General features: G+C 40.6%; 3 protein-coding genes, 1 long non-coding RNA gene and 1 pseudogene across 6 annotated transcripts; 2 read left to right on the top strand and 3 right to left on the bottom strand.

Moving 5' to 3' along the window:
- Positions 1-76: 76 nt before the first annotated feature.
- Positions 77-3,398, bottom strand: LOC144093078 (synaptotagmin-1-like; annotated as a pseudogene). Its single transcript, XR_013306211.1, has 8 exons — positions 3,081-3,398; positions 2,278-2,453; positions 2,119-2,217; positions 1,869-2,036; positions 1,632-1,799; positions 1,452-1,566; positions 949-1,082; positions 77-874 (listed from the first exon to the last, which is right to left on the bottom strand). The product of XR_013306211.1 is annotated as a synaptotagmin-1-like (transcript).
- Positions 2,131-10,172, top strand: LOC144093087 (uncharacterized). Of its 2 annotated transcripts, none has more exons than XR_013306213.1 (5): positions 2,131-2,236; positions 7,458-7,607; positions 8,949-9,022; positions 9,100-9,246; positions 10,078-10,172. It is a non-coding gene; the product is annotated as an uncharacterized LOC144093087 (long non-coding RNA). The 2 variants fall into 2 exon arrangements; XR_013306212.1 differs by having other exon boundaries at positions 2,139-2,481.
- On the bottom strand, positions 5,305-6,698 carry LOC144093084 (ferritin, lower subunit). Its single transcript, XM_077626377.1, has 5 exons — positions 6,554-6,698; positions 6,371-6,475; positions 5,965-6,111; positions 5,758-5,883; positions 5,305-5,645 (listed from the first exon to the last, which is right to left on the bottom strand). Exons 2-5 carry the CDS (start codon positions 6,470-6,472, stop codon positions 5,496-5,498), a joined length of 525 nt encoding a protein of 174 aa, XP_077482503.1. The 5' UTR covers positions 6,473-6,475; positions 6,554-6,698; the 3' UTR covers positions 5,305-5,495.
- On the bottom strand, positions 10,168-17,515 carry LOC144093082 (putative nuclease HARBI1). Its single transcript, XM_077626374.1, has 10 exons — positions 17,457-17,515; positions 16,697-17,382; positions 14,289-16,177; positions 14,034-14,208; positions 12,563-12,718; positions 12,283-12,368; positions 11,062-11,182; positions 10,609-10,730; positions 10,429-10,546; positions 10,168-10,364 (listed from the first exon to the last, which is right to left on the bottom strand). Exons 1-3 carry the CDS (start codon positions 17,480-17,482, stop codon positions 15,771-15,773), a joined length of 1,119 nt encoding a protein of 372 aa, XP_077482500.1. The 5' UTR covers positions 17,483-17,515; the 3' UTR covers positions 10,168-10,364; positions 10,429-10,546; positions 10,609-10,730; positions 11,062-11,182; positions 12,283-12,368; positions 12,563-12,718; positions 14,034-14,208; positions 14,289-15,770.
- Positions 13,817-14,946, top strand: LOC144093143 (receptor-type tyrosine-protein phosphatase H-like). The gene is made up of 6 exons (XM_077626460.1): positions 13,817-13,982; positions 14,066-14,156; positions 14,219-14,280; positions 14,349-14,483; positions 14,558-14,680; positions 14,878-14,946. The coding sequence occupies exons 1-6, from the start codon at positions 13,839-13,841 to the stop codon at positions 14,944-14,946; spliced, it is 624 nt and encodes a 207-aa protein (XP_077482586.1). The 5' UTR covers positions 13,817-13,838.
- Positions 17,516-17,720: the final 205 nt, after the last annotated feature.

Raw genomic sequence — 17,720 nt, 5'->3', positions numbered from 1 at the left:
CTTTGACGTCTTGTTCGAGAAAACGCGACTTTTATGATTAAAAGTCAGGCATAATAGAAGGCACATCAGGCAAAAATGTTCAATGGCAATTTATTCGGCGCTCAAATAACATTTTCCTCATTGAATACACAATACACTTCAGATTTATTATTTTATTGTCTCCTTATCTGATATCATTTCTTTTAATGAATCATTATGGTCATGTTTGACGTTTGGAAATAAAATACGGGAATAAAAGGAAATATCCACAATACTCCAATACTAACAATGTACCTCTGCCTATATGCTCATACATAAACACATTTACGTTTGTTTGAACTCGGGTAACATTCAGATATACACAAATAAATAATCATATAATATATAAACTAATAATAAATAGAGAGGTGGTCTTATTGACCCCAAAAATGGTCTTTTTGTTTTTAAAAATATTTTCAATTCACAGAAAGAAACTTCATGCATGGAAAACAATACCGCATAAAAATTACAACATAAAAAACAGCAAGGAAGGTAGTGTTAATATTATTGAAAATATCTAACAACTTTACCAGAAAATCATATTTTTTTCAGTCATTCAATCATGGCAATCAAACTCATAGATGGTGTGAGAACATTCAAAAGGATAACACACACACGCACAAAGAAAAACATCGGAAATTTTTCTCTAGCGAGGTTTAGCTTTGAGCGCCGTGTCCACCTCCTCTTCGGGCAATAGCGTGTGCCACTGGGCTACAGGTCGTCTGGGATTGGCCAACATGTCCGACCAATGACGCAGGCCCACACCTGTTGCTCCGTAACCCATGAAGGTTTTACCGATGGGGTCGTTGCTCCCCAATTTATCGTAGTCGTACACTGTGATGACCACCTGCACTTTCTAAGTCAGCAAACACAAATAGTTTAACAAAAAAACACCACATGGACATTTCATTTATACTTCATATCATTTACCTGTATCTGCTCAAAGGGGACTTCAAAACTAAAACTCTCATTAAAGTAGGGATTGAGTGTGTTTTTCTTGACTGTTGTCTTCTTCTTTTTGATCCGTTTTCCATTTTGCTGCAGGACAATCTTCACGAAGGGATCTTCAAATGGACGACAAGATGACAACAACAGGTATACAAGTTCTCATCAAAATTAAATATAAATTCGCGTTCCACAATAGTATGCTTGCCAATCAGTATGCACTAAATTCAAGATTCTGCAGATGTCGCTGTATGATGCTTAAGCTTGACTGAGCAGAAATGAATAAAACAAGATCGTTTTACAAAAAAATACTTTAAAAAATCCCATACAAAAGTTGTTATACGGCGTACGCAATTAGAAATGATAAGAAAACAAATATAAAATACGGGAAAATGTATAAGTTGACAGGTACGCAACGGTTTCGTAAAATGAATGAACAGGTCACCCTTTCTGTTGGATGGCAGCATTTAACGAAAACACAAATTCACCTGATAAGCCCCCCACATCCATTTTCTTCAGATTCTTGGCCTCCATGATGTTCACTGTGAGTTTGCCAGCAGTGGGGACGTATCTCAGGGAGATACATACGTCACCCAGTTTTTCCTGTGGAGATATTAGAGGAAGACGTTATGTACAAAATGACGACAAATTGAAAAGAGAAGACGTACCTCTTCCTTTTCCACACTTTCCAAATCCCTCCACTGTTGCATGGGTTGACCCAGGTCGACACTGTTCATGGGGATCTTGATATCGCCGATCATATCGTGCTTGGAAAAGCGATCGAAATCGAAGACTTGAAGCACTAACGTTTTGCCTCCTAATTCTGCGTACGGGATCTAGAGGGAGACAAATTGAATTATTTCTTCAAAATAATGAAAACACTCATGAAATCGGGCTTTTCAGACCTTAAATAAGAAAGTCTCGTTGAAAACGGGACACAAGTTCTTGCGCTGAACTTTGGTCTCGTACTTCTTCTTTTTGTCTGGTAAGAGGAAGACCTTGACGTAAGGGTCTGAAGTTCCCCCCATGTCCATGGCGGCCAAATCCTGAGCCTGGAGGATCCCCACGATGAGCTTTGAGCAAAAGAGTACAATCGTCAGCTTCAAGAATTAAACCATTTGACTGTTTTGGCATTGTGTGTTGCAGGAGGGCCACCTGGGAATCTGTGAAGTTGTAATCCAAAGAGAACTCCAGTTTGCCCAATTTTTCCTGCTCTTTCTCCTCGTCCTCGCCGTCCTTCTTCGCCTCGCCTTCCTACGAAATGGGCGCCATAGTGAGTACTCACCCAAAGTCTAAGGGCTTAATTGGTGGCACCTTATCGCCCGTTTCTCCTTCGCCTTCCTTTGTCTTCTTGCGGCGCCCCGCCTTCTTTTCTCGCACTTTCTTGGGCTTTTTCTTCTTCCCAAAGCATTTTTTGAAAACGCAAAAGACGCAACACGCCACTAACACGAGAACCACCACGACGATGGCTCCCACTGCCCACATGGGAACTGCGATCAAATGAGAGGGAAAAAAATGGTGAGGAATAGATTTCTAATCTTCTAGTTCATACCAACAAAAAAACAGTCAAAGACTAAACTCTCTCAGAATTAGGGATTATGTTACCCTTTGCTCCTATAATCTGAAATCGTTCACTCGCCATCTGTGGACGGAAAATCTTTCAAGGTTTCAAAACACAGCCAATGATTTAAAAAAAATAGGATGAAGAAGGTTGTTGTTTTTTTTAAGCGTCAATTATTAAAATTCCGCGTAATAGAAAATTTAGTTTAAATTTTGGGGCTGTAATTTGTGACCCGCTGAAATCTCTATAAATGTGTTAGCAAGTGGCTAATGTACGGTGTGGCCCGGAGACAGCTCGGATAGGCTCCAGCACCCCCAGCGATGCTAATGATGATAAAGCGGTTCAGAAAATGAGATGAGCTTTTAATTCACTTTTTAATGAGTAAAATATATTTTTATGTATTACAAAGATCTAAATGACATTAGGATTGTTATCATTATTAGTAGACCTGTATTTTTTTTCTTCAATGACATAATATTAATGAATAATATTTTAATGTGACTAAAGTACTTTGCGTAGCAATTGAACGCAGACTGTAAATGTTCGACATGCTCACTGGGTAGGTGATCCAGTTCATTCATGAACTTATTCTTCATGTGGTCATAGTCGTGGGCGGGATGATGCTCGGAGTGGCCGTGGGGTTCCCCGCCGGGGTGCTGGTGGTGGTGCACCGGCTCAGTGGCCTCCTCGGACTCCTTCTCGGGCAACTCGGCAGCCCTCCGGTTCCGAAAGACGCCGCTCGGCAACTTCATGTCGGCTGCCAAAATAGAGCGGAATATAACGACGTGGACGCGTACGCTCGTGTAATCCCTGCGTCTGTCCGTTGCACTCCAGCGGAGAAGCATAGAACATCTCTAAGCTAGAAGCTCGACATGGTTGACCCTAATCCCTCTGTTTCCCCCCCCCCCTCGTCCTGCACACACAAACATTTGCATTCACGGTCTACCAATAGTTTTCTCTGCTTTTGTGTTCTATCTGCATGCACGTTTCTAGATTTAATTCGACAATATTAATCCAGACGCAGGAGAAAACGTTGAATTCCTCCGTCATTCAGTTACACAGCGATCATAATCTAATGTATAGTGTGAGAAGCTTTTTCTCAAATTATTCTTTACAAGCGCAATGATGCCGCATTTAATAATGGCATTTGCACAGGAATTCATTTTTAAAAAATTGTGTTTTATTTATTTTAAAAAATTAAATAAGTTATATACCAACCCATATACGAGCTAATAACAGTAAAGTTTAAATGGGAATTTAAATGGGTGGTCATGAATTATTTCAACATGTTCAAAACAAACAAAATGTACAATATGCACATTTTGTCAAATTCAGTCACAATTTTTATTTAATGCATTGCATTTTAATTCAAATTTGACATTACTTCTTGGAAAAATGACAAAATATTTAAGGGTAGGCTTTAGGGTATCAATATTCAAAATGCTCATGTCTTTTAGATATAATGAATCATTTTGACATTTCTCGCCTATTGCTTGGATTAAGACAAAACAACATCCATCCTACCTGTAGATATGTTCCTTTTATCCACGTTCTGATGACAATTTTATAAAAATCTTGTGATATTTAGTTTATAAAGCTCTCAGATGCCCATCATTCCCTCGATACGCCAGCGCCCGTTTCCATCAAAGCTAAAGCCCTGGCAAATCACCATAGCAGTGACGCGATTTAATCCCCCCTTTTCCATCACCATCACTACCTCCCCTCCTTGAAATATCAGAATAGTGATCAAACATCTGTTGCTTGACAGCCATTTGATTGTGACCACGAAGCAGCAGTCTCCTTTATTTTTTTGGACTGACACTCACATATGCCCAACAATAGTTATGGTTTTCCTCTTTGAGATAAATTGATAAAATGCTGAAATCAACGTTTCCTACGTTGATTTCAGTTGATGAAATGCAAGATGCACTGTTTAATTGACTCGCTCCATCTAGTGATCGACCTGAGAAGTACAACAATGTAGGCTAAACTGCAGCTTCTTGCGTCGGCCATATTCAGTGATACTGGCCAATAAAAACTGGGCAGCAGGCCGTGGTTTGAACACGCCTGCTTTAGCGGAGCCAAGCCCCTGCTAATCTCCTCAGTGTAGCTTTGCGAGCACTTTCACACCAATCCAGCAACAACTTTCATTCAGAGTGGACGTTGTGTCCCGCTACACACGTGCTCATATTTAAACCAGCATGGGGATGTATAATCCTCTGGCACGCTGTCGCATCAGAACGCCTCGGCTGAGCCCAGCCCTCCTATAGTAGCTAACGTGGAAGGAAATATGTAATAAAATGAGGCATTAATCGTTTGCTGCCTTTGACAGCGATGGACGTCCAATGGCAGACCACATTGTAGTTATGGTTTCTTTCCAAGGGCCATTATATTGTACATTTTCACTCATTTGGTTTCCATTGATGGCGTTAGGCGTTGATTTATTCGAGCGCTTTAAAATTTAGTTCTACTAAGATGGCCTAAGTGAAGTCAGTGGGTGTTTCATTTTGGGTGTGTCCGCCTTTGCCTGACAAGATTATAAAATGCGACGGGCAAGCACTAGCAAGATCCTTCTTATCTTTGCAGAAACATGTCATTTTGTTAGATTTCCAGACTGACCGCAGGCCTGTGCCTAATGTTTGACTTTTAGCCCCCACTCAACAGACACTAAGCAAAGTCCCCCTGTTATCAATGTTATATAAGCGCAGATATAACATGACAAACGTTTGTCTGAACATACTATAAAAGTGAGTATAGGAACAAACTGTGTGCAAAGTGAATTGCTGGCATAGGTGTAGTTTATTCAATGTTTGACCATAGGAATGTAGGAAAATACAACTTCTGAGCACCATAACTAGTGTGGCCTACTGGAGGTTTGAGGTATTTTCAGGTTGACATTTTCTTAAAAATAATTACTTGCGTTCCTAATGGCACAAATCAGACTTGGTTCTTGCTTTTAGGAATGAGCTCGTTACAAGGTATGCTTGTCAAAGAGGTATTCTCCCAAGGGGCCTTGGCTTTCGGAGGCCGTGACGCGTTTCAGGCTGCCGGTGTAGTCGCCCAGCTTCTTGATGGTCTCGTGGCTGTCGGTGAGAAAATGCTGCTCGAGGAAGTCGCAAAGCTGCAAAAAAAAAAAAAAAAAGTGTCGATGATGAGACTTGTTATGGCTTGAATATTGTAGCTATACTAAGATCAGTCATTTATTTGTAAGAGAGACTTATTTTTTTACTCACATGGGGGTCTGTGTGGGTGTCAGCCTTGACATGCACATCCACAATACAAGTATTCACAGCCTTCTGATAGTCCAGGGAGAAAGACATGGCATCAAGACCACCTCTCCAATCTTCTCGACTTGGTTTCTGCATTAAATTTGCCCCGTCACAAAAGCACCCTATACATGTTCATTTATATTGCGCTTATTACAACAACAGGCCATTTACAGCAATAGTCTGCATCAAAATGCGACCTCCTCTCATGTTTTGGTACTCCAGCAGCTTCTCGGCATGTTCTCGCTCTTTTTTGGAGAGCTCCAAGAAAAAAGTGGAGAATTTGTGTAGAGCAACGTCATCCCTGTCAAAATACATGCCCTGTAATGGACAAAGACGGACCAAAATCGTTAGGAGAAGTCAGATTACATTCCATAATAATATTTACTAGTGAATTTAATGTCAGAGCTAATCGTGGAATTAGTCGGATCTGTTTTTATCTCAATTTTTTCATAGTTTCTTGTTAGTAAACAAAATCAAAAGGTATACGATTCAAGAGTTGGCTGGCTAAATCACGTGGATCGTAGTAATCCCTCATATAGTAATAGCTATAAATGTATACAAAAAGAGAAAGATTTACCAGAGAAAGGTAGGTGTAGGAGGCATTTAGTTTAAGGTTGATGAGTTTGTTGATGTCGCCCTCGCACTCTGCGTGGAGATTTTGCCTTACCACCGACTGCATTTTCTTCATTTAAAAGAACAACACGTTATGCAAGAAAAGATATTTGGGACAGCCCTGCTCACCAAGATTTCGATAAGTCACCTTTTCGTTCCTCGTGTCTTCTAAAATTGTTCAGCGTAAACAAGTCAGACGCCCCCTTGTTTTAAAACGTACTAAAAGAAAGAAAAAGAAAAAAAAGGAAAAAGCTCGTCTTCCGGCAGCAGCAATGTTTGTTTTGCTTTGTGTCAAATAATGACTCTTTACTGCCCTCCTGTGTATTTGGAGCATACTACACATGGATAGACAGTACCAAAAGAGTAAGGGGAAAATGATTCCCAACCAGGATTCGATTTTTTATGTTTCGCAGCTCTATCTGCAGTAGAGGTTTTGTAGCCATAAAATAGTTTTTGAGGGTTGGATTGATTCTGACAGCTGAAGGCGTCCCTAGGAAATACACGGACCGTCACTGCTATACATAGTCATTTTTGCAAGAAAAAAGCCTTACTATACATGGTCCTTTTTGCAAGAAAAAAGCCTTACTATACAATGTATAGTAAGGCTTTTTTCTTGCAAAAAGGACCATGTATAGTAAGGCTTTTTTCTTGCAAAAATGACCATGTATAGTATACATGGTCATTTTTGCAAGAAAAAAGCCTGACTATACATGGTCATTACATGGTCAAAAAAAGCCTTACTATACATGGTCATTTTTGCAAGAAAAAAGCCTTACTGTACATGGTCAGCATAAATATACAAGGACAAAATATAATAAACATCAGTCTGTGTTTCAGATACTATTTTAGACCAACAGAGAAGGCGTTGCAGGCCCTGATGGTCCAACACTGAGTTATTGTATACAATACAATGAAGAATTCTTTGCGTGTCAAATTTTAAACTTTTAATGGAGTCAGGTGGCTTGGAATAATGGAGAGTTGATGTAAAATACATAGTCAAATGTTAATCAATATTTGGTGAAATTGTTTTACTAATACGTACTGTTTTTTAGCATCAAGACCACAAAACTCACGACTATTCTACAATATGGGCGGGGTTACGCCTATTGTCGACGTAGCAGAGTTTATTAAGCGCATGCGCAGTAACCCCTTCCTTTTGGAAGGCTTTTGCCACGCTGCCTGTCGACGAGCATGCCAACCAGGTAAGGAGAGCAACAATTCAATGGCCTAAATGCGTTTTTATCAAGCTATCGGGAGATTTTTCAGCAATCAATTGAGCCCAAAACGCCAACAAATATCTTAGTTTAATTCCAGGTTTAGCACACCGTCGACAATTTAAGTTTGCGCTTAGCGTTAGTGTCACGATTTGACTTAAAAAGTATGTTGTCCGTTTTCTCTCCATTATTGAGTCGTGTTGCAAGACTTTAAATTTAATCAAACAACGCCGAGTCATCAACCGACAGTTTGCTGGGTAAATGCTCACTCTAGAATGACATCCAAAGCAACGAGTTAGTTCCTGTTGTGTTTGTTGGATGTAATGATAGTTTTCATTGCGAGTGCAAATCACCCGTTGCCGATTTGTAATTGTTCTGTTTTTACAAAAGAAATCACTTATACAAAACTGTTAAGTCAACGTTCTCCTAGCTGTTAACGTCAGTCTGTATATTTAATCGCCGTATACAAAACTACTAAGCCAACTTTCTCCCAGCTCAGTGGTGTCAAAGCGGCGGCCCGGGGGCCAAATCTGGCCCGCCGCGTCATTTTGTGCGGCCCGAGAAAGTAAATCATGAGTGCCGACTTTCTGTTAGGATCAAATTCAAATGAAGATTATACATGTATATTATATTTCCTCATTTTCCCCTTTTTAAATCAATAATTGTAGTTTTTTAATCCATTTTTTTCCTTTTTGTGTTTTTTGTTCAAAAAGCATTTAGTAAAATCTAAAAATAAATATATTTTATTTTCCACTCTAATATTGTACATATTCCCAAAAATATTTTGTTTCCTTTTGAAATGAAAAACAAATTATTATAAGATATTTTCCCTCATGAAGAAAAAAAAAAGCTCAAACAAACATTTTTTTAGAGCTATAAACACTGAATATTTAGGGCTTTTGATACAGTTTTTTAAAATCCAATATAAATAGAAAAAATATCAAAATATTATTTCAAAAATGGTCCGGCCCACGTGAAATCGAGTTGACGTTATTGCGACCCGCGAGCCAACCCGAGTTTGACACCCTTGTCCTAGCTGTTAACGTCAGTCTGTATATTTAATCGCCTTGTCTGGAAAAGGAAAAATAGCACTTGGCACTTGCTAACTAATTTTCATTCTTTATCTTGATCGTTTATTAAATTTCTTGTAAGATTTCTCTAACCCGTAATTGTTTGGCAACCCCCAAATACCTTGGTTAAATCAAGTTTTCCCTGTTTAGCATCAAGATGAAACTACTTTCCCCAAAAAACAACTAAGCCTATCTGTTGAATCTCCATGCTCTATATATGCTAACTTATGCTTTTTTTGTGTGCAAATTTTCCATTTAGCACCAAGATGCAGCTCTTTTAGCATGCCAAGAGCACTCTTGAGGTAATAGAAGTGGAGCCTGTGCCAGATCAAGGTAAAACTACCCCCCCCCCCAAGTTGAATCTCCATTCTATATATTCTAACATTTGCTATTTTTTTTGCATGCAACAGGCCTGACAGATCTTCCTCTCAAGTTGCCCACTTGAATCATATGGTGTCTCTGTACTCCTGAAAATCCAAATTAAATAAAAGCCTAAATCATCATGGTGATGTTTCACTGGCCATTCATTTCCACAGCTCTTTGACTAAATCTTTAAGGTAAGAAGGATCTCAGTTAATGTTAGAGCAGGAATTCTAAGTATCTATTCCCCCAGTATTTTTTTCTAATTTTATTTTCTGTTTATTCCTTAATTTTATTTTCTGAGTGTTTATTCCCCATTTTATTTTCTAAGTGTATATACCCCCAGCTTTTTTTTTCAAATTTTATTTTCTAAGTGTATATACCCCAGTTTTTTCCCCCAATTTTATTTTCTAATTGTTTATTTCCCCCCACTTTTTTTCTAATTTTATTTTCCAAGTGTATATACCCCCATTTTTCCCCTAATTTTATTTTCTAAGTGTATATACCCCCATTTCCCCCCCAATTTTATTTTCCCCCAAATTTATTTTAATTTTATTTTCCAAGTGTATAGACCCTTTTTTTCTCCCCAATTTTATTTTCTAAGTGTATACCCCAGTTTTTTCCCCCAATTTTATTTTCTAATTGTTTATTTCCCCCCACTTTTTTTTCTAATTTTATTTTCCAAGTGTATATACCTGTTTTTCCCCCAAATTTATTTTCTAATTTTATTTTCTAAGTGTATATACCCCCAGCTTTTTTTTTCTAATTTTATTTTCTAAGTGTATAGACCCATTTTTTCCCCCAATTTTATTTTCTAAGTGTATAGACCCATTTTTTTATATACCCCCAGCTTTTATTTTCTAAGTGTTTATTCCACCAGATTTTTTTTCCTAAGTGTTTACTCCCCATTTTCTTCTAATCTGTTTACTCCCCCAGTTTTTTTCTTAAGTTTTTCTTCTAAGTGTTTATTCCCCATTTTTTTCTAAGTGTTTTTTGTTAATCTATAACCATGTTGTCTTCATCTGCAGGTGGAGAAAAGACTGGCCAAACCAATCAACACTTCCATATGATGGCAACTCAAGAGTTAAAATGTTTGACTGTTAATAAAAAGACATATATACTTTGCAAGATCTTTTATTTTGAAAGAGTTTGGAGATAGGTTCTGGCAAAACACCCATATACTTTGCAAGTTCTTTTATTTTGAAAAAACCCACTGATAGGTTCGCGCAGGCCGTCCAGCATTTTAAAAAATTCAGTTTTGCCTTCATCCATTTTCAAATGGACGAAGACACTCCCCTGGGCACCAGGTGAATTTCTGAAAATAAAAAAAAGGGGGTCAATACACAAAGTTAAGTAAAAAACCATTCGCAAGGTCTTACCTTTTATTTTGAAAAAATGCATAGATTGGTTCTCGCGTGACACCCAGCACCGAAAAATGAGGGTGCCTCAGCCTATCTGTACATAGGCAGAAAACCTTGTCCCCCCTTGGGTGGAATTCTGGAAAACAAAAAAGGGGTCAATACATAAAGTTAAGTAGAAAACCATTCACAAGGTCTTACCTTTTATTTTGAAAAACGCATAGATTGGTTCTCGCATAACACCCAGCACCGAGAAATGAAGGGGGGTGCCTCAGCCTATCTGGACATAGGCAGGAAACCTTGTCCCCCCCTTGGGTGGAATTCTGGAAAACAAAAAAGGGGTCAATACATAAAGTTAAGTAAAAAACATTCGCAAGGTCTTACCTTTTATTTTGAAAAACGCATAGGCTGAGGCGTTATGCGAGAACCAATCTATGCGTTTTTCAAAATAAAAGGTAAGACCTTGCGAATGTTTTTTACTTAACTTTATGTATTGACCCCTTTTTTGTTTTCCAGAATTCCACCCAAGGGGGGGACAAGGTTTCCTGCTTATGTACATAGGCAGGAAACCTTGTCCCCCCCTTGGGTGGAATTCTGGAAAACAAAAGGGGTCAATACATCAAGTTAAGTAAAAAAACATTCACAAGGTCTTACCTTTTATTTTGAAAAAACTCAGACTGGTTCTCACATAACACCCAGCACCGAGAAATGAAGGGGGGGGGGGCTCAGCCCATCTGTACATCGGCAGGAAACCTTGTCCCCCTCAGGTGGAACTCTGGAAAACAAAATGGGGTCAAGGCACAATAGATTAAGTTACAAAAAAAGAAATACAGACTAGGGCCTAATTAAGTCAAATTTAACTAAAAAAACTCCTACATTTAGCTTTTTTTCTATAAAACAATAAAAGGGTACCCATTATTCAGGCAATATCAGACATACTCCTGATGGTCTGTTTTCTTTTTGTCTGCTGCAGAAAGACTAAAAAAAGGATCTGTCTTTAAACACCCCTATCAAGTCTATTTTTCATGTTTTCCTCCACAAACAAATAATCAGGATCTTGATGTGGTGGGAAATATAGAAAACACTGGACAGGGGCCCACAAGGTACAAATTACATGAAAATAATAAATAAAATAAATCCTACTTCTGCCTTGAGTTTTTCAGTCAATTATTTCAAATCCATTCATTCTTAAAAAAATAAATATCCAAAAAGCTTCTGTTTTTCTCTTCTTATGCCAAGGAAAAAATGCTTAAATGAGTCAAAAATGACACCTGCACTATTGTTGAATAAATGTCTTAGGTTTTGTTAAAACTAAAAATGAAATGGTCCAAGCCCTGAGGTCTTTAAGAAAGTTAACGGGGTAAAGGTATATAATCTATTTGAGTGCACAGTTCCACTACATGGCAGAATTTTTTGTACCAATTACCAATTTCATCACACAGTTATCTGGGTATGATGACAATTAGGCTTTTGTCAAGTCAATGATGATGAAAGCCTATGTTCGATTATTATATGCAAGTTCAGAAAGATGTGAAACTCACAAGCGGAAGCTACTCCTACACTTGCCACTTAAATTCAATAAGGATGACCCTACTTTACAGTTTTTCATTTATCGCAGCCATGTCTGGTCTACATTAACCACGATAATCGAGGGATTACTGTTTATTCCTTACACGTCCACTAATGGCATTTGTGTGGGTGACTTATCCACAGGTTTTTGCTATTAAAAAACACCAAGCTAGTTAGTATTTTCATTCAAAAGTCTAATGTATCATGATGAAACACGAGCCAATTGCGCAAAGCCTTGAATACTGAACGCTGACGTTTAAATATTACACGGATAGAGAAAATCAGAACTATTTAAAAATGACTCACTTTGTTATGGCGTCGACAAGATGCCCCTTTCTGGTCGTTTTGTCCACATTCTTGATGTTTCCCAGCAGTCTGTGCTCGTTGAGGGACTGAAACACACAATGGAATGATTTCCTTTTAAACAGAGAGCGATCAAAGAGCGATCGGTAACGCAATGTAGCCAATTTGTTTGCAAACATTTTGCTGTCTGCACACACATGGGGCTACATCACGTCAACGAATCATGCTCTTATCACTCTTAAGACGAGAACTGGGGCTTCGAAATCCCCAAATGACAACGTACCGAATGTGCTGCATCGTCCTGTGAGAAGTTTGTCAGGCTTTCTTCGGCAAATCGTCACTGTTGAGCTGCTCTGCAGTGCACGCCCGTGTTGCCTCCTGGTTCATCAGCCATTTTGGGGTTTGACGTCGGCAATTTAAACTCTGACCTCGGCCACGCCTATTCAAAATAGACACACACAAAATATAAATTGTTTTCATAATAACGTGCATTAGTCAGTGTGTGTGTGTGTTTGGGGTCTGCAAATGCTTTTTGGTGGGATTTTAATACTTAAAAAAACATTGTTTTCATAACATGCATTAGTCAGTGGGTGGGGCGGGGGCGGGGCTGTAAATACGTGTTGATTGGGCTTTCATACTTGAAAAAATACTTTGTTTTCATCATAACGTGCATTAGTCAGTGGGGGGAGCTATAAATACCTTTTGGTTGGGCTTTAATCCATTAAAATACAGTGTTGCACATTATGAACATTGTGATGACATGCACTTTAGTGTTTGTTTTTTACTTCTAGACATTTAAATGATACTTGGCAGTGAGGTGCCGATCTTGCACCCAAAATCACGGGGCAAACTCCACATAGGACCAACTGGGATTTGAACCCACACGGCTAGAGATGTGAGGTTGCAAAGGCAATGTGCTAACTACTTAGGCCACGGGCCTCCAATATAACATCAATACTAGAGATGCAATTTAATAAAGACTTTAGCTTATTCCGCTTGGTAACATAATAGTTTGCGACACCAGGAGTTGAACCCAGCACACCAGACCCGTGAGGCTGATGCACTAACTACTGAGCTAATTCCATATGCTAACATAAGAGCTCAGAGCACCTGGTATCCCCGGGCAGTCTCCCATCCACGTACTAACCAGGCCAGATCCTGCAAAGGTTCCGAGATCAGGCATTTTCAGGGTATTATGCCACATAAGCACGCTACACCTTGTATTTTTTGAAATGGCAGGAATAAAAACAATATTTGAGGAAAATTCCCTCTACTAATGGGTGTTTGAATTTGTTTCTTAACTTACTCATTGTTCCCTCACTGCATATTTTGTTCTGACAAAATAGGAGAAACAGACACCTGCCGATTTGACGAGAGCGATCAAGATCAAACGTGAAGTCGCGCGCTCAAAAGCGATGATGCGGCGACATCGCTTCAAAGCCCCCCGCCGCCAAACCATTGATGCCCGATATCGCCCAAACTGCTTCTAGCTAAAAGGGCCAGAATTTAGCTGGCTATCAATTGGCTACATTTCCATGGAGGTTCCTTCACATTCATGCATGGGATCTTTTGTCTCCCTTTTCAACAACAAGGTGAAATGCTTGTACTTTTCCGGCTCCAGAGAAATCTCTCTCGCAGATTTCCCCAGCCACTTCGAAAAATTGAGTAGGAATCAGAACCGAGGTTTCAGCGATGAATACGAGGTGCTGGAAAAAGAACGGCTATTAAAAAAGGGCTGTCCTTTTTTTTTTTACCTGGCATCTAAACCCCCAAACTTCCCATGCAGAGCCTCGCTCTTGTCGGCATCGAACACACTCAGGACGCCGCTCTCTTGGAGGAAAACGTGGAGAAAAACCGCTTCACCAACGTGCTGCCGTGTAGGGCCGTGATCGACGAAGGGCACGTTTTCCACTCCATAACTGGTTTCTCCTTTTAACAGACGACAGGAGCAGAGTCAAGTTAGGTGGAAACTTGGACTACATTAATGCTTCGTACATGGCGGTAGGTACGTTTGCGTGGTGGATGATGTTGGGATGTTTAAGCGTCGACGTCCACATGATGTGAAACAGGGTTTCAACAGCCCACGGGAGTACATTGCCACTCAAGGTCCTCTGCCTTCGACGGTCGGCGACTTCTGGAAAATGATCTGGGAGCAAAAAGTCAACGCTGTCGTCATGGTGACCAACTGCAAAGAAGGAATACGGGTGTGTTCCATTGTAGAAACACTTCACAAGATTTGCAGAATTTTGTCAGTTGTGTTTAAATGCATGTTTTCTAGACTAAATGCGAACTTTACTGGCCCGCACATGGAAAGTCGTGTCAGCATGTACGATTGACGGTCACCACTACGTCCGAACAGCAAGACAACAGCTGGACGTTAAGGGAATTCAGAGTAAAACATGTACGATTTAGCGTCAAAATGTATGCTAGAATGCATTTACATGGTAGACCCCCCCAAAAAATGCTCTTCTTGTGTACCATAAACTGAATGTTTTTTTAGAAGAACAGATCAGAAGAGAGGACAGTTAAACATTTCCACTTTACTGCATGGCCCGACCACGGAGTCCCTCAGTGCACGGATGTCCTCATCCAATTCAGAGGTCTCATCCGACAACACATGGACGCAACCAGAACCAAAGCCCCAACCGTGGTTCACTGCAGGTATGAAACAAGAAAAATTAAGAAATAGTGATCTGTGGTCACGCAATGAATATGACATGATGGATATTTTTCTCTTGTAGTGCAGGAGTGGGCAGGACAGGCACACTTATAGCCTTAGATATTCTACTTCAACAGCTGCACAGGGACAAGGAAGTCAGCATCAATGCTCTCGTACATAACATGAGAATGCGGCGCCCACATATGGTGCAAACTGAGGTAACGCCAATCATGTGTCCTGGACTACGCTTTTCCTCAGTGAGATTATTGTTTTATGTGACATCCACTTTACAAGCCAAGTTATTATTCTGCTCTCTTTACAGTCCCAGTATGTTTTTTTGCACCAGTGCATCATGGACTATCTGAAGTCTCAAGGGCAGTGATGAGAGCTTACATCAGAAGACTGATATTATTGATAAAAATGCAATGGCGCTGGAAGAGTTCTACAAAATGGCGGTTTGAGCGTAAGATGATGGACACCAAATAAATTATCGGATGAAGAATGTTGCAGTCGTTGGCAGTTTTTGGGAAGCTGTTTTGCCACCTTTTAACTTGGGTTAAAATTAACTTGCTGGTACAAACTACACGTTATTTAACCCAGTTTCCACTTTGTATACGTTCATTTTCAATATCACCTATTCTATTCTATCAGTTATATTAATAAAGAAAAAATGCATAAAATGACACTGCAGGAGACCAAATAATGGTAAAAAAAATCTATTAACTCCTTCCAAAAAAAAAGGTTTCGAAACGTTTCCTAATGATGAATACAGAGAATACTTCAATTTCAAAAGGGTCCACAGAATTTAAAATTGAGACAAAAATCTTTTTTGTCAATCGTGAAAGCTGAATTCCTCTTCCCCTTGGCCTTTCACAACAGAGAAATTATACTCGATAAGTTCATGCCGGGCTCTCAACGCATCGGGGCAAATATCGGTCCACTCGCCGCACAAGTTGGTGGGCTGCGGGTCCTGAAACTTGTCCATTCCGTGCGGAACGGGGACGGAGAATTTCTTGGCAATGTTGTGCAAGACGCAGCAGACCTGGATGATTTTGGTCAACTTGTGTTGGGCGAAGCCCAGTTGAGTCAAGCACCTGAAGCGCCATTTCAAGCAGCGCAACATGTTTTGCGCCACCTTGTAGAGCTTGTCGTGCGCCACGTTGAAGTTCCTCTGTGACTCCGTTTTGGGTCCGGTGACAGGGGTCAGGACGCGTTTGCTTTGGCTGTAGCATTCCCCTCCTATAAGGAAGTAATTGGAATGGATCAAATGAAATAGCAAGATCAGCATCAATAAATCGATAAGTTAAGCAGAGATGCCAAAATCACTGCGGTCACCACGGCTTCACTGTTTGAATGGAATTACCGTAATGCTTGAACTAAGCAGGCAGGCTATTTTGAGCATCTGCTCATTTGACCACGAAAACGCGAACGTCCCGCAGTCCAAAATCCACAAAACAAAACATGGCTAGATTTAGTCCAGATCATCAATTTTTAGATATTCCCTTTTGTCTCAAAATACAGGTTTCCATCAAATGTGTCAGCGACAAAATGGTCAAAAAAACGATACATTTCTGAATGCCAAACGTCTGTGAAACCACATTTAAGCTTGAATTTCATCGGATCGTGGCGGAATTTGTCAAATCCTCGATCACCGTATCGTTGTCCAAAGAATCGATATCGTATCGGCACGGCCTCGACGATCGCCCCCCTAAAAAGCCGCAAAAGCGCATCCACTCCATCCGACAGGCTGCCACTTACCTACGACCCAGTATCGCCCGTAGAGTTCTTCCTCGATTTCCCGTCCAGTGAGCGACGTCCCCCACAGGTCTCTCTCGCGGGTGCTGCCCGCACAACATTGCTCCACGCTGAGTATATTGCCATCCAAATCGCAAATCATCTGGCTGACCACTGACGTGTAGCCCATCGAGTTGACGCACAACTCCCGGGCCCCGTAGGTGATCCGAAAGTGAGCCGGAATGAGCAAGCCGAGCGTGTTGGGGATCCCGCAAAAGTCCTCCACCATGTGTGCGATGCCCACTTTGGCCCTATGCGTCTGCGGGAAGGAAATGAACTGCTCGGACAGGCCGGCCACCACGTCGGACACGTTGAGCACTATGTCCTCGTAGTCCGTGTTTAGGTCGAAGCGTTTTAAAATCGAGGAGGAGTGGAAGCCCCGCGCGTAAAAATTCAGGGTTACTAGGATCATGGCGTCCATGGAGAGAGGGCTGAGCTGCATTTTCTTTTTCATGCGGACGCGCATCATGTCGGCCACGAACTCCAGGCAGGGCCGCGTGAGGTGGAACAATTCAAACAACGCCTTGTCATTAAAATGGTCAAAACAACTACGCGACTCGGAGTCCAACTCCTCGCCGTGGCCCAGAAGCTCCGACTGGACCGCGAACCTCACCGCCAAAGGATCCGACATTTGGTCGCTCCTGATCTGGCTTTAAAAAAATAAAAAAAGTTAAAACCACATGCAGAAGTCTTTCAACTTCTGATGAATTAGAATGGCAATGACCGGGTGCGAGCGTTGTTTACTTCCATCGTTTGGGGGCTGGAGCTCGCCAATGACTCGTTAGCGCCCTCCTGTGGGGTGGAGTGTGGAATAATTGTTTTCCCCGTATTTTTTAGCTGTTTCGTTAGCGCCCTCCTGTGGGGTGGAGTGTGGAATATTTTTTCCCCCGTATTTTTGAGCTGTTTCGTTAGCGCCCTCCTGTGGGGTGGAGTATGGAATATTTTTTTCCTCCGTATTTTTTAGCTGTCTCGTTAGCGCCCTCCTGTG

This window comes from Stigmatopora argus, chromosome 18 (assembly GCF_051989625.1).
Source record: "Stigmatopora argus isolate UIUO_Sarg chromosome 18, RoL_Sarg_1.0, whole genome shotgun sequence".
NCBI classification, from domain to species: domain Eukaryota; kingdom Metazoa; phylum Chordata; class Actinopteri; order Syngnathiformes; family Syngnathidae; genus Stigmatopora; species Stigmatopora argus.
This window is presented reverse-complemented; position numbering and strand designations above follow the sequence as displayed.

What these genes read in the sequence shown, in the direction of transcription:
- LOC144093084 (XM_077626377.1), bottom strand. Translation starts at nt 6,472, where the DNA reads ATGCAGTCGGTGGTAAGGCAAAATCTCCACGCAGAGTGCGAGGGCGAC. An exon ending in CCTACACCTACCTTTCTCTG is followed by an intron (nt 6,112 to 6,370) that starts GTAAATCTTTCT and finishes TGTCCATTACAG; the next exon opens with GGCATGTATTTTGACAGGGA. An exon ending in ACACCCACACAGACCCCCAT is followed by an intron (nt 5,646 to 5,757) that starts GTGAGTAAAAAA and finishes TTTTTTTTGCAG; the next exon opens with CTTTGCGACTTCCTCGAGCA.
- LOC144093082 (XM_077626374.1), bottom strand. Translation starts at nt 17,482, where the DNA reads ATGGAAGTAAACAACGCTCGCACCCG. An exon ending in GTAAACAACGCTCGCACCCG is followed by an intron (nt 17,383 to 17,456) that starts GTCATTGCCATT and finishes ATTTTTTTAAAG; the next exon opens with CCAGATCAGGAGCGACCAAA. An exon ending in CGGGCGATACTGGGTCGTAG is followed by an intron (nt 16,178 to 16,696) that starts GTAAGTGGCAGC and finishes ACTTCCTTATAG; the next exon opens with GAGGGGAATGCTACAGCCAA.
- LOC144093143 (XM_077626460.1), top strand. Translation starts at nt 13,839, where the DNA reads ATGGGATCTTTTGTCTCCCTTTTCAACAACAAGGTGAAATGCTTGTAC. An exon ending in GTTTCAGCGATGAATACGAG is followed by an intron (nt 13,983 to 14,065) that starts GTGCTGGAAAAA and finishes CTTCCCATGCAG; the next exon opens with AGCCTCGCTCTTGTCGGCAT. An exon ending in GGGAATTCAGAGTAAAACAT is followed by an intron (nt 14,681 to 14,877) that starts GTACGATTTAGC and finishes CATCCAATTCAG; the next exon opens with AGGTCTCATCCGACAACACA.